Genomic DNA, 22,320 nt, shown 5'->3' on the forward strand with positions numbered 1-22,320 from the left:
ATGTTCAAAGTCAAGTGTCACAGCCGCTTCCCCCTGCGGTCAGTTCCCTGCTTCTGACATAAACCTGGAGGCACATGAGCTAAAACAGAACCAACAGAGATGACCCGACTGAAGAAAAGTCTGTTCGGAAAGGCTGTCAGCTTTTGAAAAACAGCAGGTTGTTCCTTTCCCTGATAGGAATCAGTTTTGCTCTAATAGAGGGCCATTTTTACCCCCCAGAATTTGAATTCCATGCACAACTCAATACCTTAAAAAAGGCATTTATTTTTCTCGGGCCTTTGAGAGGGACTTTAAACTGGACTTTAAACTCGGGCCTTTGAGAGCAGTGAAGCAGTGGAGAAAGCTGTGAGTTTCAGCATGCTACCATGACACTATATATATATATATATATTTTTTTTTTTTTTTTCTTTAAAAACCCACATCTGAGGGTTCCAAACCATGTGCAGCACCTCCTACTATTCTGCTTTTGGCTCCAAAGCCTAATTGCCATCATGGTCACAGTTTAGGAGCCCTTGCTCCTTGGCCTCCCCATCTCTTTGCCTCTTGAGATTCTGTAGCAAAGCCTCCTGGAGCCTTCTTTTCCATGTTTAAATAAATGGGGAATTTCAGGATTTGGGGGGAAAAGCCTGCTGAAGACACTTCAGAGGGATGGAGAGAAAAAAGAGTACCAGATTATAAGAGGACGGGCACCAGGAAAGAGCGACAGCTTGGCAGTGCTTCTTGGAAAGTTGCCTTCCGAATAGCCAATCCCAAGCAGGGCACTGCTTGTAGGTTTGTGTGCTGAGCACCAAGTCACAGAAATTTCCACAAAGGCACAAGGGCCTTTGGGCCGACACTGGTGCCTGGAGTTAGGACTCTGAGCTTGGGCCTGATGGCTTCGGTACAGGTGGCAAAGACCAAGGTCTCTGGAAGAGGCCTCGGTCCTGCCAGACGAGCCCCGGAGTCGCGCACACACACACAACTGTACTCACCGTGACTTTGGAGGTGGCGGGGGAGGCGAGAATGCCTCGATCCCACTTTTATCCTTGGGGAACTCAAAGGCAAACGAGGCCGATTTGCTCATCCCGATCCCGGCTTTGGTCTTCTGCCCAGAGGAGCCGTCTGTGGGGCGGAGGCGGTGCCAGGTGGAGGAGCTGCATGGGTCCGCGGGGCCATTGTCCGCCTCCCTCCCCCAGCTTTGACTCAGCAAGTCCTGCTCCACCTCCTCCTCTTCCTCTATCCGGCACTGGCGGCTCCAGGCGCCGGTCTGGTACCGGGGCCGCCTCTGGTCCAAGGCTGACGCGGCAGTGGCAGGCGGAGGGCCCCTGGCAGAGTCGCTGGCAGGGACACCGTTGGCCCGGCAGGAGGAAGCAGGGTCAGCGGGGCCCCTGGATGGAGGCTGGGGCCCAGTGACACCCGAGTTGCCTTCGCTGAGGTTGGACTTGGGGGAGGCCGATGGGGACACCGGGGACCCTCCGGGGCTACTCTTGGACAGCTTGGGAGGGATGGCAGGCCTCCCCTTGGGCGTGCTCTCACTGGCACCGTGATGGCGGCTCTCCCTAGAGCTGAGCCCCTGCCCAGCCGAAGGCTCCCCTTCGCCTGCCTCAGGGGCCTGGCTTAGGGGCCCGCGAGGCCACTGCACCCCCACCGAGGAGTCGGGGCTGCTCAGGTAGATTGTCCGGTGGTCTTCTTCTGGGTGGGCCGCCATGACTGTGATGGTGGCCGCCACCTGGGGGGCCACCTCTGGGCCTTCCCTGTCCTGGCCCCAGCCAGACGCTGTTTTCTGAGCCCAGGTGTTAGCCATCCTCACCTGGCCCTGGCCCTCGGCAGCTGCCGCCTGTTCTGCCTTGGCTTGTGGCCTGGAAGGCACTGGAACAGCCTTCTTCCTCTTGGTGCTCTCAGCATAGATGGGTTCAGGCTGTGCAGTCTCCCCGGGGTGGGCTGGGGCATGGGGCTCCCCAGTCAGCCCCAGGCACCTGCTGGAGGCCACCCCGTGGCAGCCAGAGTCCTGCTGCTTCCCCGGCCCAGGTGCCTTCATGAGGGAGCAGTAATCGCTCTCGTGCTGGGGGACCAAGGGGCTGCTGGCGCGGCTACTGGCACTCCCGCAGGAGAGGCCATCCGAGGAGCTGGCGGCCTCTGAGGTGAGGGACTGCTTCTTGGGGCCCAGGCAGGGTGGGTTCTCTGTCGGGCCCTGGCTGCGGCACTCCCTGGGAACGCTCAAAGCCCGCCTCTCCTCCTCGGTTGGCTTCGCGCACATCCCCTGCTCCCAGCAGGCCGGCGAGCAGTCCCCGCAGACCTGTCTGCGCCCGGGGTCCTCGGCCTGTGAGGCGTCCTGACCACCTGGGCCCCCAGGGCAGCAGTCCAGGATGGAGCAGTATTCTCCCCCTTCACTGTCCCCTGAGGGCGAGCACCTTTGATCGCTGTCATCCTCCGAGGGCAGGGATTCCCGCAGGGGCTGTGCAGAGGGGTAGGGCCTGGGGCCCTTGTGGCAGCCAGACGTCATCTCAGCAAAGGCAGCCAGTTTCTGGCGGAAGCTCTCCTGAGGGGAGGTCAGCTCTTGGTAGGGAATCGTGGGTTTATCTTCCCGTCCAAGCTTCTCATCGGGGAAGCTCACTGGGTGGAAGGCGACACTCCGTTCCCCCCGGGGCTCTAGGCTGTGCAGGCCGACCATGGCGTAGGCAGGGGGGCAGCGAGGGTGCCCCCCGTCTGCCGGGGCCAAGGGCCCAGCAGGCTTCTGGACACCTCGGAAGCTGCCCAGGTAAACTACTGGCACATCTTCCTGCTTCGGGAGGGGGAGCTTGCCGGGGGCTCGTCTCCAGATGACCTACACAACCCCAAGGTTAAAAGACTTACATTAGACCTTGTCAGAGAAAAAAGGAAGAGAGAGAAAGTGAGAGGGCAGGGCCATGACACTGTAAACTGTCTTCCGAGCCACCGTGAAGCAGGCGGGCAGCACGCCTACCCTCTGACCTCCCCACAGCCTTCTCGTCATCGCTGGGGCCCCGTGGAGCCACTGGGCTTCCCATACACTGCACTCCTCACCCCTGTCTGTAATTCTTTTGGCTTAGGTCCGTGAGGTAGGGGGAAAAAAATGCTAAAGAAGAACGTTTTGCCTTCTCCCTCGAAACTGCTGGAGGAGGTAAGTTCTCCCAAGGGCTTTGAAATAGAGTTTGGGGTTTTGTTTAATTTTTGCTTTGTGTTCATTAGTCTTTTGATAACAGTGTCACAGCACAAAGAAAACAAAGTGATAAAGCTTTTAAAAACACTTTGGGTGGGTGGTGCGGTCAGAGGGCAGCAGGGTGAGGGGCGGCTTCTGAGCTGGGTCCCGGCTCCCGAGCTGGGTCCCGGCTCCCTTGCTTCGCTGTGAGCCGTGCTCTTTCTCCCAGTTACAGGCAGTGACCTCAGCCGAGGCTGCCTAAGTGGCTGGACTAGTCCAGCTAGAGACAGCGACGTGGGGTGGTCATTCCCATCACTGAAATCACTGTCCCCTCCTCCTACCCCTCTAGTCTCCCTTATCCCCACTTTTAAAGCAGCCTCAAGGCAGGGTCTGCCTCTGGCTCCCGTCCAAGATGATTCAGAACAGAAAGAGTCCCTGGTTTACATCTGTGAAGGTCAAAGGTATCGAGAAAGGCCTGGGGAATGGGTGTAACCAGCTTCTGCAAAATGGAGAGGCTTTGAAGGAAACAGAAAGCTGAATGCAGCCCCAGGAGATGGCTCACCTCAGTCAAGCCTCCCTTGATTTAAAACTGACCTCTGATTTCACATAAGCTCACACACCCTTCCTGACCCACTCACTATGATAGTTTAAGGAAAACTAGAACAGGCAAAGAGGTCAAACAGGTCACAACCAGTTCTTAGAATACGCCCTAGAAATGCAGATTCCCAGAAGACATGTCTAGAGGTAGCAGGCTCCATGTGCCCTTTAAATAATTCCACCTTGGTCAGGGTCACCTGGGGGATGAGCGGAATGGTCTAATCTCTAAGGATGTAATTGTCTTTAGTAATCCTAGATCAAAGCTGGAAAAACCCAAGCCTCCAAATTGGAAATATGAACACTGGCTGGGAATTGGATGACATTACGGAATTACTGCTGACATTTTTAAGTGTGATAATGATATTTTGTATAAAGACTTTATTTTTTAAAGAGGTACTGACGTGATGCAGTATGTGGGGTTTGCTTTAAAACCCCAGGTGGGGAAGGGAGGGTCGGGGCAGGGGTAGAGACCGAACAAGATTGGTCATGAGTTGATGATTGTTCAAGCTCATGCGGCAGGGTGGTGGATGCATGGGATTCGTTAAGCAATTCTTACTACTTTTGTATATATTTAAAATGATCCATTAAATAAAAAAAATTTTTTTTTAACTTTTTAGAAAAAGCTTCATTCTGGTGTGCCCTGATACAGTCTTCAAATGAACTTGGGGGGCTGCATTGATGGTTCTCAGCCTAAAGGGACAGAGAGAAAGGAGGGCAGAGAGAAAAGAGAGGGCAGTAGTCGGGAAGGAGCGGTTTTGGGGCGAGCCAACAGGAAGCCACCCTGCAGGAGTCCTGCTGGGACAGCCCTCCTTGGCTGCCCGCCAGTCACCGGTGTTACAACAGGAGCAGCCTCATAAAAATACCACGGGGCTGAGTCGGCCTCACCTGCGCGACGTCGGCACTCACGCCAGCCTCTGTCCACCCATCGGAGGCGTCGGAGCTCATCATGGTGGGCTTCACGGCAATGGTGGGCTTGGAGTAGGGTGAGCTGCTCAGGCCTTCATCTTCCGGGCGGCCGCTCTCGGGCCTGGGGGGCAGGCGAGGCGGAGGGGGCAGGCTGCCGGCTCGGGGCTGGGGGCAGCCAGGTGCCAGCTGGTGGTCGGTGCGCAGGCAGAAGCAGTTTTTGCAGGACCCGGGCTTCCAGATGTGCTCCACAAAGTCGCTGCACGCAGACATTTTCGGGCGCTCGGGGTTCACTGGGATGGTCTGGTGCATCTTGAGCAGCGGACGGGGTGCTGGTTCATCTTGCGCCTGGCTCCCTGGCGTGGTCTCAGGGGAGGCGGATGGGGCTTACAGGGCGGCTTCCTGGAAAGGCAGAACACTTGCCTCATCAGAGATCTCCCCTGCCAGAGGACGGGGGCATTATCAATTTGAGTCTGACGATGTGACTGGGGAGCAGAGGGGGGAGCAGGGGGAAAGGAGGAGAAAGAGGTAAAGATGAATATTCTATTTATTCTGAGGCCCTCACCCATTTGTCATGAGGCTCTTAATCCCTTTCTAGTGGTGTGGCCTTAGAAAAACCGTAAAAGCTAAGCACAGCTCTGTTGCATGAGTAGAGAGTGTAAAAGACACTTCAGTCCCCTAAACTCCTGAGCGCTTGGAGGTTTGGGGGCAGTTAACGGGAAGAAATCACACAGGGCTGGCGATGAGAAGCTTGTGGCTGACCCATGCCTCCCCTGCTGCTAGGGGTCTCGAGCATGGGACTCTGCCCCAGAGAAACAAGAACTACCAAGTAGGACAGCAGATAAAAATCGTGGCTTCTGGAAGATAAGCCACAATTTTTAACCAAGAACGATGTGTGTGGGGAGGCAGGCCCGGGCTCTGAAATCAGCACTGTAACCCATACTTATGAGGATATGGAGACAGAAGTGGTGAGCAAGGGGGGAGGTGGGGTGCCGGCCTGACCCCCAGGGACCTTTGTCGGGAGGTCTGGCATCTTGGGAATTCGCCCTCCCCGGCCCCCCTTTCTCTGTATGCCTCATTCACTCCAGGGCTCAGTGAGATCAATACAGCCAGAGCTGCAGGGCCAGGGGGAAACCGAAAGAGAGATTCATGGTCACAACAGCCCTGTGGTCTAGGGCTGGTTAGGCTACAACAGAAGGAAGAGATGATCAGTTATTTTCCCTACGAGGTCCCTGAAGGGGAGGCAGTGAGCTTGCTGAAAGAGTTTGTTGCCTCTGACAGTAAAAACTGAAGGCTGAGAGTTTGCACCATAGAATTCACTCAGTAAATTCACCGTTGAGGGGGAACTCGAAGGGTTGCAGATTTTAACCAGTTAACCTGAATAACATCCGTCAGGTAGCTGTCATCCCCATTTTACAGATGGGAAAAGAACGGTAGCGACATCAACTAAGACCTGGCCACAGACACAGAGAGTTCGGGGGTTCTAGAAAAAGAAGCCAACTTTGCTGGCAGCGCCTCATTATCACCTCACTCATCACCGCATTCATTACACTGAGTTGCTCGCCATTATCTGTTTGCTGCTTTTGCTCTTCTTTCCTCATTTAAATGAACTGACTTCCTCAAAAGGAGAGCGTTCAGGAGAAAATCGTCCTGAAGAATCTACAGTGAACACGCTCTCATTAAACAGGGAGGGTTTGGCCCTGGGATCTGCTTTCCACTTTCCTCCCGTGAGAGCTGGCTCTGAGGTTGATGCTCTCCATACCGTCAACAGGACTAGCCAGGTGGAATGAGCCAGGAGCCCCAAAGATCATTGCAGAATCTCTGTGGGAAGAGCTCTCTTTCTGGTCTCCCACACTCACAGAGAGGGGTGCTTATTCAACAAGAGCTGAAGCTAAATTAGCCTCTTTTCCCTCCAAAGTTAACCAGGAAGCCCACTGCATCATCTTTAAGCTAAATGAACTCTCTGAAATAAAAGACAAGTATTTGTCTTTTAGTTTGTGACCGTTGTTAGGATTTATGCATCAAGATGATTGCAAGTTGGGTTCTCCTCCTCCTGCTACACCCAAGTAGCAGGTTCATTCCCTGCCAAGTTCCCAGAAGAGGTCACTAAGCTTCAACAAGCAGAGGAGAGCAAGGATTTTTCTATCTCCTACAATCCCAGGCCACGGAGAGCTCTAGGATCTACTGCTAGACGGTGGAAAGAGGAAAAAGTGGAGGAGGTGTTTTGGTGTTCAGTAAGGCAAATCTCCATACCCCTGCCCCGAGGTGAGGACAAGGTCCGTTCCTGGCCCCCCTCTTCTACTGAAGGCAGACGCTCCCACGCCCCAGGTGGGATGGAAGGAGAGAGCTTGGGAATCGGTTCTGTGTGGGCTCGTCTCCTTCCTGCAGCTCCTCACAGGGCTGGGCTATCTGAGCACGGGGGGCATCCTACAGATTCGCAAAGAAGCCGCTTGGGGTAGCCACGCCTCATTTCCTGCTCAACAGGCAAATGACCCACACTTGTCATGGTTGCTTGGTGCCGGAGGTTCCCCTCCTGTGCCACAGATGGCCCACTCCAGCCCTGGGACTTTTGGTAGGCTCTGGATTACCAACGTTCGGGAAGCTTCCAGAACCCCTCACCAGTTCATGAGCACTCTCCTTGCTCCCATCCTCAGCTCTGAAATTCTCTGACGGTGAGTACAACTTCTACCACACAACTGCTCAGAGACTGGAGAGGTTTTTCAGGAAAAAAGAATGAAGATGAGAACAGAATAAAGCCCTGGGCTCCTCACCACCGCTGACTCACTACACATCCTGTTAAAACTGGTTTCTCAGTCACAGCAAACAGAATCTATCACTACATCAAGCCAGAAAGGATTCTCTCTGTCTAGAGAGGTTCTGTGCTTGGAATTACATCCGATTTGTTTTAAGTAAAAGATGGTGGAAAACTCAAGTGGCACTCACAAAGCAGGAGCCCTGCCTGCCTGCTGGTGCCAGCTCTCCACAGCCTGGGAATGGCACCTTTCCAGCCCACATTCCTTGCCTCCGAGGGGAGGTAGCCCCCAGAATTATGCAAATTCCTCCATTTCAGTGGGAGGCAGTGGTGTAAGATTAGAAAAAGATCTCAGCATTCTTTCTGATCCAAGTCATGATAAAATATCTTTGCCTCTGCAAACTTCTGCACCAGATTTGTGGCTAAAATGTGCAAGACCGAAGCTGTCAGACACACACCCACCCCACTGGAAAAAGAATCTGAAGAATGGTGACCAGATCCATAAAATGAAATCTTTGGGCTCCAAATGCCCCTCATACTTGCATCGAAAGTTGCTCACACCTTACCCTGAAGTGACAGAATTCCAGAAAATATTCATCTAAAAAAATTATCTATATTACAATTAAATGAATGCAACACCGGAAAAGAGAACTATTTATGAAAGTGTTTGTCTGGATTTCAACACTCCATTGACAGAGGTTGCCCCGGCAGAAAGGAGAAAGTGACAGCCTTACTTCCCCCTCCCCCCACACACACAGAGGGTAAGTCATGATATTCACTCAACTTTTAATTTTCTTTTTTCCTTCTCCAGTGCAGTGTAATCTAATCTTAGCAGTAGGAATGTGGTTTCTGTGGGTTAGACCCATTAGTCTAAACCAGTAAGGAAGATACCCGCGTTCCACAAGACCCCATGATAGCGAAATAACCGCACAATTTCCCAGTGCTTCCTGTCAAATTTCCGGCTCAAAAAGGGAAGGGGTTGTTAAGGACAGTTCAGGCCAACGATCTATAGGGCCTTCCCAACCTGACTCTGGGCTGGACGCGTTGCAAAACTCCTCCCTCCTAGACCTTTGGGCTTTGCTATCGGCTCTGCAAAGCCATGTGCTTGCTGGCTGAGCTTCACCTGAGAGAAATATACAGAGCCGGCCCTGCCTCCATTCTCAGTGGAGAGGTTCTATTTCCTAAGTGTGTGTGTGTGTGTTCTAAGTGTGTGTGTGTGTGTGTGTGTGTGTGTATGGCTGGGGAAGCGGCAGCACAAGCAAAGGTTAACAACGTGCCCACAGTAGCCTTTCAGAGGGCTCTGCCACGGCTCAAGAAGAAGGCATCGTCTCGTTCCCCTTGGAGACCCCCAGGCTGGCATCCAACTCGGGGCTGCCTAAGAGGCAACTACTAACTTGGGGCCCCAAAGCATCACCCCCGGGGGCCTGGTCCGAGGCGCGCGGGCGGTCTCTCCCTCTCTGCTCCTTTGACAATCCTGCGGCCGCGGAAAGGCAGTCTCCACAATAGCAATCCCCAAAGCGCTCCGGTCTCCTGCCCCAAACCCAGCAGCCAGACCAGTGAGACCGGCAGAACAGTCGGTTCCCTTGCCGGAACTCGGAGGAAAGTTTCCCCGTTCGAAAGAGAGCGATACTCGAATGAATCGAAAACACCCCTCCCGCTCCCCGGTCCTCCGGGATCGGCGCCTCCACCTCGGGCGCAACCCGGGGCGCACGCGGTCCGGACGCTCCACCCTCCCCCAGCGGCCGCCTGTCACCCCGGGGGACGCCGACTGGGGTCGCCCGCTCGGTAACCGCCGCGCTCCCCCGGAGCTTCCCTCTGCGGCCACGTTTGCCAAACAAAAAGAGGCAGGCTTTGGAGAAGGCGCCGCGGGCTCACCTCGGGGCCGCGCTCCCCCGGCCTCGCCGCTGGTCTCCGAGCCGCCAGCCGCCCCGCCGGGCGCCTCGGAGCATTGTTTGGAGAGTGTGCGCGCGGTGCGTGCCCGGCCGCGGGCGGTGTCGTCTGCCTGGGCCCGGCGGCCGGGTGGCAGCTGCGAGCGCGGCTCCGCCCCCTCCGCCTCCGGTGGCACCGCCCGCCCAGCCCCAGCCGCACCTCCGGAGTCCCTGCCGCCGCCCCACGCCCCCCGCCGGCGGGCGCGCTCCCTGGCCCCTGATTCCTCCCGGAGATCCACGGCCCGCCCCTCCCTCACGCTCCCGACGGAGGCTCCGCCCCCAGCCCGAGACTTGGAGGCGTCCGACCCCTGAGCGAGCGCCCTTTTGCACCCCTCTCCAAGGAGGGTCCGCGGGGTTCTGCAGGGGCGAGTTTCGGTGTCTAAAGCCTTCCTTTTCCCATGATGTGCGCATAGGTATGTAGTTGTCTTGCGTTCCTTCATCCTGCCTGCTCTGCGAGACCCTGAGAGGACCAGAGAGGCGTGGAGGGTACAGCCCCAGAGCTGGAGCGGGGGGAAGGAAAGAGAGGGGTCCGGAGGGGAATGATGAGGTCAGGACCGAGACGCGTTCCGAAAGCTGCGTGGGCACCGAGATTTTCATGACTGTTGCAGGTAGGAGGAGGCTGACGCACGACCCAGCCGGACTGGGAGTCCTGACGGCGCGTTCTGGGTCCTGCTCAGTCCCTCGACTGTGGCCTCAGGCAAATGGCTTAACCCCCTTGAACTTTAGTTTTCTGAAAGAGGAATACAATGGTTGGAGTGGAAAGAGCTGGTCTTCCTCCACGCTGGGACAGTGAGGGCTTCCGCAGGCCAGTATTACACCTGTGTTTACACCGTTTCCAGTAAGTGACTCATTCACTGAGATAGAATGAGTTCGAGATAGTCCTCGGGCTAAAAATCTTTTAACCGAGAGTATGACAGCCTACGACCCAGTCAGTCCCCTCCCTTTCTCCTGCTCCCTGCAGCAGGAGAAACACCTGGGTGTTTCCTCAAGGAGCCCGCACCAAGGTCACCACCTGGCGCCGGCCTGGTTGGGGGGAATTCGCGAAGACCCCAGAAAAACACCTGTGGCCTTCTCGCTGCTCCTTCCTCCTCCCCAGAGAGGCAGTGTATAGTGGAGTCCTCCGCCAGGCAGCCCACCAAGATGCGCCTGTGAGCCTCCGCCCAGCTCCGAGCAGGAAGGCTGGTTCTCCTTGAGATTCCTGCTTTCTCTTAGTGATCCGGTGGTGACATAGCAGGAGTGGGGGCTGGGATGAGGGTGGGGAGAAGACATGTATTTGAGGTTTGGTTTCTGTGTGAGAAAAGGAGAAAGTTAGAAAGGATATAAAAAAAAAATACTTCTTGTGCTCCAATGTCACTGATTTCTCCTGAGTATGAATAGAACTGGGGAGAAGGTTTAGAGGGAGGAAAGTAGGTTAAATACCTACCCTGTGCCAAACAACCCCATGAGAGGGACATCATCCCCATTTCACAGAGCAGAAGACCAGGGCTCAGAGGGCCACATAATTTGCCAGGGCCCATCGGCTGAAAAGTCGTGGTCCTGGGGTTGGAACCAAGAGCTGTCTGACTCCTCTGATGGGCAGTTCCACTCTGCCCTCCGCTAGTACTGGTTGTCCAGCTCTATTTTTCTTTCTTCTCGAAGTGAAGGGAAACCATTTGAACAAACATGGAAGGAAAACTCTGTTTAGGCTCCATCATCATCCAACAAAACTGAAGGGTCAATCCCACTCATTTACAGAGAGACCAGGAGGGGAAGGTGTTGATAAGCATGTAGGGACAAAGTGGTTGTCGCTGGAGAAATACAAAAATGACGTCAGGAGGTGCATGCAATTCAGTTACAATGGAAGAGGGCAAACCCGGGTGTTTGACAAGTTCCTAGTTCCCATGATTCAGGTGGGATATTTCCGTTATTCCTCTGTAAAGCCTGGTGGGGACACCCACCCCGCAGAATGGAGCATACAGGAGGCACTCACGTTCCCACATTTTTCCTTCTCTTTACTTAATTTGTCTTTAATATATTACCAGGCTAAAGAACGTAATTATAAGAAGCAAAGGCGGTTCTGTGGCATGGTACAGCAGTTGAATGGTTAATTCAGTCCTTCTGCAAAATAAACTGTGTTTTCAAGCGTTTTGCTGCGCTCACACAAAATAAATGCATTATACTGTAGTTGCTGACATATAAAGTGCATCTTTTAATGCCAGCGACATGGCCTTAAAACTGGCTTCATCTTGCCTAATGAAAAGAATAAAAAAGTACTTCAAAAGGGTTGCTTAGATCCACACAAAATACCTGTTCTCTTATGCAGTGCTCCACCAGTGACTGTTAAGTATGTTATCTCCTCGGTGAAGCTACAGTAAGCGCATGCATTTTAATAAACAATTCTTGCTTGAACTTCCAAAATTCACCCTGCAATGCAGTGCAATTTGTGTATACACAGCATTCTGCATCTACCCACTTATCAGTTCATTTTCACGACATTTTTAACTGCAGGGCTTGGCTTCCCCGATACAGATCAGACCTCGAAGACGAGTGATTCCCTTCAGGGTTTTGGTCCTGGAGCACCATTCTGTACAAGAGAGCAGTTAAATTTGGGGAAATTAAGACAAAGTCTGGGGCAGGTGGTGCTTTGAGGTAAATAGGGTAAAGTAATTAGGAATTAAAAAGGCAAAAAGGTAGGATTAAATTATACAGAGAAAATAATGCTAGCTGGGGTACTTGAGGAGTTAGCATGAAGATTGGACCAAAGTAATCCAAGCCTGTATCTCCCTAGCTGGAGAAGAGACCTCAAGTGATAGAGAGGTGTTCAATTTTAGTCAACAAACATTTATCGAGTGCCTTCTCCTTATGAAGCACAGGATGAGGGAATATAGGGGGGAAAAGAAAGATGAAAAAAAGACAGAATAGAAGCTCTATGAGAGGAAGATAAGCTAGGAGCAGTGAGGATTCAAAGGAGGAAAAGACAAAAACACAAGAAGTGGTTTCAGGGAGGAAGGGGCTTTGTAGGATGAGAAGGATTATAATTTGAGGACAGTGGGGACTTTCCAGACGGAGAGAGTGGTATCCGCAAAGGAATGGACGTGGGCGAGGCAGAAGACTTTTTGAGAGATTTCTTATCCAGTCTGGCTGGATGCATGATTATTGGAGACAAGCCTGGAAATGGCGTGGGGCACTGGACAGGAAAGTCTTGCTTTCTAAGTGAGCCAACGGGAGAGGATTGACATTTCTGATCAGCTGAACGATGCTCTCCAAGTTAGTTTTTCATTTGCTCTATCTGGATCTTATATCTCAGGCGGATTGGGAAGTGGGAGAAGAAATTGGAGACAAGGAGACTGGCTTAGAGTTTCTAACCCTGGTCCAGATGGGAGGTCAGGGCTTGGTAAGGGACATAGCAGGGGGAATGGAAAGGATGGATGTTGGAGGGATGGTTTTGAAAGACATCAAGAGGGAGATAGGGGAACCGGATGCTTCCTGTTCACTAGGAGCAGTAAGACCTTAACTAATCATGGCTTACAGGACGGGGTGCTTCCTCTGTGTCAGGCACTGTGTGCTAAATGGTTTACGTACTTTCTCTCACTTAAACTGCACAGGAACTCTGAGGTCAGTGCTGTTGCTGAGGGAGAGGAGGGAATCAAAGATAACCAACAGAACTTCCGCTTCAAGAGACTGGTAGAAAGATGATGTCATTAGTACAAATAAGGAAGTCAGAGGATTTCGTTTGTGGTGTCTGGAGTCTGAAGTGTATGGAGCCATCTGGTGAATGAAGTTCTCCTGCCAGAGTGGTGTCTGGAGCCAGAGGAAAAATGAAAGAGCTTGGAGGGGTAGGTGAGGAAGGAGCAAAGATGAGGCGAAGAGAGACATGGTGATCTAGGAGGCCATGAAACAGAGGAGCTCTCTTCCAGACCTTGTGTAATCCGGAGCAGTGTGAAGAGAGGTCTCTTGGAGAGGATGGAGGAAGCATTGTCAAGGGAATTCCAGGTTTCTGCTCATTGCATGAGGTGGGGTGTGTTCAAGACCAGCTTAAACTCTTAGTTACTTTGCTTACATCAGCAGGTGTTTCCAGCAGACCCCATGGAAGAAGTAGATCAAATGGGAGCACAGATGGGATGGGAAAGGCGGGCTTGATAGGGTTGCAAGTCGGGAAAAGGCAGATTTAGCAAGGGGAGGAGGGTGACGGCAGGTGAGAGAGGATGAAACTCCTGGAAGCCATGGGTGTGTGCCGGGCCTGCCTTGGTGGCATCTGGAGTCCCAGAGCCATCATGGAGGGGATTGCCAGGGTAAGGAGAGAAGGAAAAAGGTCTTCTGAAAATTTGCTGTGAGGAGCCCTTCTGGGTTCCCTCTGTCCTGCGAGAAGATGGTATTCTCAGCCAGCCAGTAAAGGTTCCTAGGCATACACGGCCCCAGTCCTCTTTCTTTTTCCTTCCAAGTGATAATCAGCTCTTTAAGTTGCCAACCCTCAATTCTCTCTTCCTTCTCGAAGGTGTGGAAACTCAAGTAATCTGATCAGTTAATCCTGGTCCTGTGGTTATGGCATCACATCCTTGTGTCCCAACTTTTTTTTTTAAACCATTCCCAACATCCTGTTCTTCCCTGTCTTTAGTCCCAGGCAGTGCTACCCAGGATAAGCCATGTTAAATAATTTACAGTATTTTATCCCAAGCACTGAATAGATTGCCCCCTCCAAACTGAAAGCTATTATTTAAATAACTGCAGATGTCAGAATCTCAACCCACATGGGATTGAAAGCCGAGGGTTCGGGATTGTTATGTTTCTTTGTGCCCAAGTGCCACAGAACTCAGATGTCAGGTGTTGAAGAAGGAAAACACTTTTTTCCCCTTTTATAATATAATTACAGTTAGATGTGCATTCAGTGACAGATACCTTATTGCAAACCTCATTTTTTTGCAAAATGTTACTGTTATGGATTGACTTGTGTTCCCCTACCACCCCCCTCAAAAAAGATATATTGAAGTCTGAACCCCCAGTACCCCCAATAAGGTCAGATGTGACCTTATTTGGAAGTAGGGTCTTTACAGATGTAACCAAGCCTAAATAAGGTCATTAGGGTGGGTCCTAACCCAATATGACTGGTGTCCTTATAAAAGGGGGAAATTTTGACCCAGAGACAGGCACACAGAGGGAGGACAGTGTAAAGACGTGATGAGAGAAAGGCCATGTGGGTAAAGTGATGCATCTACTAGCCAAGGAAGGCCAAGGATTGCCAGTGCACACCAGGAGCTGAAAGACACAAGGAAGGATTCTTCCCTGAAGCTGTCAAAGAGAGCTTGGCCCCTGCAACACCTTGATTTGGGACCTCTAGCCTCCAGCACTGTGAGACAATAAATTTCTGTTGTTTTGAGCCACCCAGTTTTTGGTATAGCCAGCCCTCTGTTTCTAAGGCTTTAGATCCACAGTTGGTTGACTCCAAGGATGTGAAACCCAAGGACACAGGAGGCTGACTGTATTCATTGAACTATGTCATTTTATATAAGGGACTTGAGCATCTGTGGATTTGGGTATGCGGGGCACTCCTGGAACCAATCCCCCGTGGATACCTAGGGACGACTGTACTTTGTTAGAGCAGCCCTAGGAAACTAATATAGTTCCTAAAATAAAAATGTTCCAATGAGTGATATACACTACTGCTTCTAGACAGATGATCAATATTTTTCACAAATCAACTTAAGAGAACATGACCTACAGAGGCATGTTAATTAATGCCCACCATGAATGTAATGCCAGACAGTTCACTGGAATAAGAAAGTCAGAGTGTCCCTTCATTCAACCTGCCCGAGGAAGAAAAAGGTCATTCTTTCATCTGTAGCTCCCTCTTTCTCCAGTTTTAAGGTCCATGGTTAGGGGAGAGTCCCAGTTCCTTAATTGAGTTTGTATTTGCATGGTTGAGAAACTCTTTACCTCCACACCCAGGCAGTGTGAATTAAGTATCTCGAAGCCCATCAAGGGATTGTTCTGGGTCCACAGACAGTTCCAGAGATGCCCTTAATGGACATTAGAAGTCATCTTGGTCGAATCCTTCACTGACACATGGGGGCCCTGAGGCCCTAGATGACCAATGTGACTTGCCCAAGGTCTCATAGAACATTTCATAACACTTCTTCTGAGCTTTCAAGGTTGTTTGATTTTAATGTGAACTCAGCTGTGAGTTAAGGATGTGAAAATGAGAACTATTTGAAGAATTAATTCATCACGCCCACTGCTTGGCTTTCTGACTGAGCTGGGGTCAGAGTTGAAAAGCAGCAGAACATTTTACATTGGGAAGGTCACAAAGGAAAAACAAACCCATTTGAAAGATGTGTTTACTTACCCTCAAGCAAACCTCCTGATGGCACAGCCACTTTGGAAGACAGTTTGACAGTTTCTTAAAAAGTTAACTGTAAACTTGTCATACGGCCCAGTAATTCCACCCCCAGATATCTACCCAAGAGAAATGAAAATATGTCCACACAACAACTTGCATACCAATGTTCATACAACATTATTCATAATAGTTAAAGAGGGAAACAACCCAAATGTCCAGCAACTGGTCAATGGATAAACAATATGTGATATATCTGTATAACATAATACTATTCAGTAATAAAAAAGAATGAAATAGTGATACATGTGGCAACACAGATGGACCTCAAAAACATCATGCTAAGTACCAAGTGAAAGAAGCCAGACTCAAAAGACAACTTAATGTATGATTCCAGTTCTGTGAAATATCCAGGGGCTTCCTTGGTGGTGCAGTGGTTAAGAATCCGCCTGCCAATGCAGGGGACACGGGTTCGAGCCCTGGTCTGGGAAGATCCCACATGCCACAGATCCCACATGGAGCAACCAAGCCCATGCGCCACAACTACTGAGCCTGCGCTCTAGAGCCTGCGAACCACAACTACTGAGCCCACACGTCACAGCTACTGAAGCCTGCACACCTAGAGCCCGTGCTCTGCAACAAGAGAAGCCACCGCAATGAGAAGCCTGCGCACCGCAACGAGGAGTGGCCCCTGCTCGCCGCAACTAGAGAAAGCCTGCGCACAGCAACAAAGACCCAATGCAGCCAAAAAGAAAAAAAGAAAAAAAAAAGAAATATCCAAAAAAGGCAACTTTTCAGAGACAGAAGGTAGATCAGTTGTTGCCTAGGGCTGGAGGTGGGAAAGGGGTTGGGGAGTGAGGAGGAACTGTAAATGGCCATGGGGGGATCTTATTGAGATGATGAAAATGTTCTAAAACCAGATTGTGATGATGATTGAACAACTTGACAAGTTTACTAAAAATTATTGAATAGCACGCTAAAAATTGTTGAACTTTATCGTATATAAATTATACCTCAATAAAGTTGTTTATAAAAAGAGAAAGATGGAATAGTATTCAGCCTTAAAAAGGAAGGAAATTCTGACACATGCTACAACACGGATGAACCTCGAGGGCATTATGCCGAATGAAGTAAGCCAAGAGGACAATTGCTGTATGATTTCACCTAGGTACCTAGAGTAGTCAAAGTCATAGGGACAGAAAGGAGAATCGTGGTTGCCAGGGCTTTTGGGAAGGGGGAGTGGGGAATTATTGTATAATGGATACAGTTTCAGTTTGGGAAGATGAAGTTCTGGAGATGGATGGTGGTGATGGTTGTACAACAATGTGAATGTCCTTAATGCCATGGAACCGCACACTTAAAAAAAGTTAAAACGGTAAATTTTATGTTACATATATTTTATCACAATTAGAGAAATCACCCATGTCTCTGTGAGAGAACTGCCCCTGTGTGAAAGATGAAGCAGGTCTGAGAAATCTCACGTATCTTTAGGTCAATGAGCCTTAGTCATTCAGAAGGCCATCGGGTTTAGACTCCTGTAGCAGATAGATGGATCCATAATTCTCTAACATCACAGAAACTCCAGGCTGATTGCTGCCTGATAAATCAGGTCAGGGTTGAGAAAACATCACATGCTTTACTGTGGTTCAACAGTTGCTTCCCCCTTGTCTTCCCCAAGGCAGCTTCGGTTTCGGTTTTACTAGGTCAGTAGGCTTCCGAGTGTCCTGACCTCTGTGTTATTGTTGACTTTGACAGGAAGCCTTCTGCGTAACCTTACCTCTGAGACCTAGTTATCAGTTGCCAAAACCCAGCCATAAGGATGTCATTCCATGGACCATATCTTAGAGGTTTTCACTTACAAAGGTAAGCCGGTGCTCTAAATCAGGTTTTCCTGAGGATTTTTTCAATGGTAGAATAAAAGGTTTCTATTTATCTAAAAAGAACATGTCATTTGCCATCTGTTGTAAAGTTGTCTAAACCTGTTGAAAAACTGTTTCCTTTGCTTAGTCACCCTTGAAGTGAGGTGGCCTTTTCTCTTTCCCTTCTTCTTCTTCTTTTTTTTCCTTAGCTTTTCATAGAAAATATACCACAAAAGGATTTCAAGACAATTTTTGGACACAGAGCATTTTACCAATAAACAGCCTTGGCCCTTTGCAGGAGTAAAATCCCATTTTAATACAGCACAAGGGACGCTGGAGAGAGGTCTTATTTCTCTCCGCGGTACACCACATGGTGAAACCAAAAAAAAGACTTTAACTTGCTTCCTCCTTTCAGGTTTCTGAGTGCATGCACTCAGTCCAGAGACATATGTTGCTTGATTTCTGCATGGGGTGGGGTGGGGTGACATGGGGGAGCAAATAAACCTCCCCTGAAGGACCTGCAGGTACCTGTGTAGCCTCCTTCAATTTCAGGTCCACAGTACATAATTGACACAGTATCTATCTATGCCAACCCCTGCACCTTCTACAAACACTGACTCGTATTAGTACATTACCTCTTCCCAAGTCATAATGTCACAGAATTAACATTCTCATTTTGCCTCTCTGTCAAGTAGTAGGGGGAGGACTTGCCTAGGCAGACCAGTTAATAATCAAGTATAGAAGATTGGAGGGAAAAAAACACGATTAATTTGGTCTTCCAGATCCTCTGTATAAAACTCCCAGATAGTGTCGCATGCAGTGTCACCAGTGCTGCACTTTGTGGAGTCGGGATGATCAGCACAGTCCTGACTGGTGCTGGCATATAATAATGGTGGCCGAGAGGCTCCTGGCGGGACACTTGGTGGAGTATATCCAGTGACCGCAGAACGTAGCAGATTCAACAAGCTTTGCAGTGACCAGTGAATGGGGAAAGGGGGGCATCATAGCTAGAAGAGAGAGCAGAGCAAAAGCTTGAGCTAATTTACTGGAAAGCCCCAGGCCTTGTTAAGGAATCTTTATGATAATAGCTCTTTTGACTGGCCGTTCTGTTTTTTCCCTTTTAGAAGTAGCAGTGGTGGTTGGCTGGGAAAGATGTGGAGAGAACAGGGTAGGAAAGGGGTCAAAAGACACGTGACAGGGCTGATTAACAAGTAGGCTTTGTGAGCATTGGCCAGGGGACACCTGCAGCTCTTCCAGACATGCCTGCCCAGTAGGGGTGGTTTGAATGAGAAAACAGCTTCCCAAAAGATGTAACACAAGAGCATAAAAGGAAAAGAAAACTGTGCATTTGTGAGATGAGGGAATTGTAGAGTTTTATCTCTGATTCTCCTTTAAATAAACCTTTTACTATCTAATACTCTCACCTGTAGGTCAGGGCTCACCAGATGACGAGAGAGAGGACTCATTACCAGGGCTCCAAGCTGGTGTTTTGCTCAAAAAGGAATTTGCTTTCAAACAGACATGTATTCACTAATCTCTTTTCTTAAAAAAAAATAAAATAAAACAAACACAAAATCTCTTCCAACTCAGCTGACTAAGTCTGAGTGGGGATGACAGCAGCATTCACTGGCGTGATCCCACAGAGCAAGTGTCCAGAATGAAAATAAATGTGACTTTTCCTATCAGGGCACAGTGGTGCTTTGTTTGTAATTCAATTAAAGAACAGGCGTTACAATGCTCTTGTATGACAGAGGAGATAATAAAGAGATTCACATCTTTGGGGCTGAAATTCAGCTAAACCTGTGCTTGACAAATTGGAATCAGTATCTTAAGAGAGCCAGAAGGGGACAGTCCTTGGTTTCCAAGGGGCTATACTTGGGGGAGGGGGGAGAAGCAAAAGAAAAAATCCTCATACCTTCCATGTTCAACCAGCTTAGCCCAGATGTATTCTAGATGGTTGTTTCTCAAATTTATTGACATTTTCCATAGCTAATAGAGCCTTGATGAATATCAATTGTGTGATCATATTGTGAGATATTAATTCATCTTTCGGTCTATCTATCTATCTCTCTCTCTCTCCCTATTGAAATGCTAAGTCACCAAATAAGGTCATCACTTAAATTTGGTTTTAGCAGGACTTGGAAGGAATTAAGTGAGGTGTCATCACTGTCACCTTTGGAAAAGCTTTCCTGACTGTGGAAGCTGAGTTGGATGTCCCTTCTTCGCATTTTCACTGGCTTCAATTTCCTTGTCTGTAAAACATAATTAGTGATACCTTCCTCGGGAAGTTGTTTTGAAAATTAAGTAAGCTAAGTTATGTAAAATGCCTAGTTCAGAACCTGGTGTCTCAGTCCATTCAGGCTGCTGTAACAAAGTACCATAGACCAGTGACTTATAAGCAGAAAACATTTCTCACCGTTCTGGAATCTGGGAAGTTTGAGATCAAGACACTGGCAGTTTCAGAGTCTGGTGAGAGCTCACTTCCTGGGTCATAGAAGGCTGTCTTTTTGCTGTGTCCTCACATGGTGGAAGGGGTGAGGGAGCTCTCTGGGGTCTCTTCTATAAAGGCACTAATCCCATTCATGAGGGCTCCACCTTCATGACCTAATCATCCCCAAAGACCCCCCCATCTCCTGGTACTATCACCTTGGGGTTGGGTTTCAATACATGAATTTTGGGGGGACCCAAACAATCAATCTATAGCACCTGGCATGCACTCTCAATAATTGATGGGCATTGTTAGAGCATGCATCAGAAAGCTAAATGCATTCATTTACTCATTTGGCACGCTTTTTTTTTTTTTTTTGAGGACACACCTTGTACTAGGCGCTAAGCAAGCCCCTGATGATAACAGCAATCAGCCAAACAGATATGCTTTCTGACTTTCTGAATCGGACAGTATAATGGAGGGGAGAGGGGTAGGCAATGACAGAGCCAAACAGGACCATGCACTTTTGATGACAAATTGTGACAGGTGCTCTGAACGGACAGTGCTTTGTAAGGTCACAGTGCAGGAGAACTCCATCATCTAGGGAGTCAAAGAAGTCTTCCTTTTGAATGGACTTTGTTGCCAAGTTTGCAAGGATAAGGATTGATGTGGAGGGTGGGACATGAGACAGAAGCAGGATGTGAGAAAGGGTATCTATTCTGTTGTGGTTTAATTTCATACTGTTGGAGGATCAGGAGATTTACTGATGTGAACTTAGAAGACTAAATTCCTCCAGTGCCTTTTCTGGCATGAGTTGCTATCCTCTGGTATCACAGGGATGTGTATGAAGGGAACACAGACAATGCAAGGGAGATGGTTTAGGGGTCTGCGGGGAAGACACCTGGCTGGCAAATAGGAAGGAGCCAGTAGGATCGTGGAGTTAACACAAGGAACACCGGGCTGAGAGGCAGGAGAGTTAGATCTTGTCCCCAGCTAGCAGTTGTAGTTTACAGATGAGAAAACTGGGCTTCAAGAAGATTGTGTATTTACCCAGGATATACACCTGATAGGTGGTAAAACTTAGACTAAAATCCAGGCCTTTTTATTCCAGGTCTCTTGACTATACCACAAATGGAAGGATTTGAGGAAATAATCGCTGAGGTCCCTTCCAGGTTTAAAGTTCAATATTATGAATGATCCCCATGGTGCTTCCTCAATAGTAAAGAAAAAGAAAGAAAAGGAGGAAAGGTAAGGTCAACAAGGATGGAAGGAAGGAAGGAAGGAAGAATGGAAGGAAGGGAGAAAAGAAAGAAAAAGAAAGAAAGAAAGAGAAAAGAGATGAAGACCCACAGAGACAGACAGACAAAGAAAAAAGAAAAAGAGAGAGAAAGGAAAAGAGGAAAGAAAAACATCTTAAATTTTATCTATGATTTTTCTACTTTGGAATACGTCCAACTTAATCATTTATAGAGCCGTTAAAATCCACATCAGAGCGCTTGCCAGCTGAGTGTTCTGTCTCCAGCCCACCGTCAGGGCTTCACTAGGATAGATGTGAGACTTCCCTGCCATATTATCATAACGTTTATTCCAGCCAATGCTTGATTATCTGTGCCAAACACAGGGCAAGCCATGGAGACACGAACCCCTGAGAGAGTTCAACACGGTTCTGAGTCATTAGCTCCAATATCCTCACAGCTCCAAAAGCGGCCAAGCTGGAGGTTTCTGCTGAGCTTCATTGCCTTAACCTTGTCCATGCTATTGTGTTGAGCCTGTAGATTCAGAAATGAGACATAACACCAGGCAAAGAAACAATTTACTTTGCACCCAGGGCAGACAACAAGTTAAGTCACCTGGCCAAAATTAGGGTCTCGAATGTAGGCAGTGCCTTGTCCTTTAATTTTTTACACCAAATCTCCTTTTGGCTACTCCAGGTATAAGGCAAATTTGCTTCTCCTCAAAGCCTTTTGGACATTTCCTTTTCCGCTAAGCCACAGCGACCAGGCACAGTTCTTCATGCCAATGTCTGCTTCACTGCCCTCCCCTGTCACACACACGCAATTTTTCAGTTTATGCTTTTGTAAAAAATTTAAATGTGTTGCCAGTTAAACACAATATCAAAGGCCCCAAGTTGTTTATTTCTGTTTCTCTATTAGAAGAAAGGAATCATGATAAAAATTGTGCTTTGTGGTTCTAATGGAATTTAAATATGTTTTTAAACAAAATGTTGGTAAGAGACACCTATCTCCTCTTCACCAAAACCCCTCATTTTATAAAACAAGTGTTTAAAAAAGTTGGATCTATTTTTTTCTGTGGAATAGAAACTCAGGAGTGACATTGAAATTTGTTGTTAGTAATACATAGCAACAGCTCCCGGGCTCTCTGTGGTGTAGAAAGAGCAAGCTAATGA

The 22,320-nt window shown here is 49.1% G+C and overlaps 1 protein-coding gene and 1 long non-coding RNA gene across 3 annotated transcripts in view; one reads left to right on the forward strand and one right to left on the reverse strand.

Annotated features, from left to right (window-relative positions):
* The window catches only part of PRAG1 (PEAK1 related, kinase-activating pseudokinase 1), a 47,500-nt gene extending 38,138 nt beyond the window's left edge, over positions 1–9,362 (reverse strand). For both annotated transcript variants that reach the window (XR_009698799.1, XM_061177470.1), the window contains exons 1-3: positions 9,264–9,362; positions 4,619–5,038; positions 972–2,803 (exon numbers count right to left, since the gene is read on the reverse strand). Coding sequence is in view for 1 of the 2 variants with exons in the window: in XM_061177470.1 (XP_061033453.1) it covers positions 972–2,803; positions 4,619–4,948 (2,162 nt within the window). In the remaining variant the exon portion in view is untranslated. The remainder of the gene's footprint in view (positions 1–971; positions 2,804–4,618; positions 5,039–9,263) is intronic.
* A 229-nt stretch (positions 9,363–9,591) lies between these two features.
* Positions 9,592–22,320, forward strand: part of LOC133081384 (uncharacterized) — a 90,707-nt gene continuing 77,978 nt past the window's right edge. The window contains exons 1-2 of the long non-coding RNA XR_009698801.1: positions 9,592–9,729; positions 17,382–17,489. This is a non-coding gene — a long non-coding RNA (uncharacterized LOC133081384). The remainder of the gene's footprint in view (positions 9,730–17,381; positions 17,490–22,320) is intronic.

The sequence above is a fragment of the Eubalaena glacialis genome, chromosome 20 (genome assembly GCF_028564815.1).
Source record: "Eubalaena glacialis isolate mEubGla1 chromosome 20, mEubGla1.1.hap2.+ XY, whole genome shotgun sequence".
Classification (NCBI taxonomy): Eukaryota; Metazoa; Chordata; class Mammalia; order Artiodactyla; family Balaenidae; genus Eubalaena; species Eubalaena glacialis.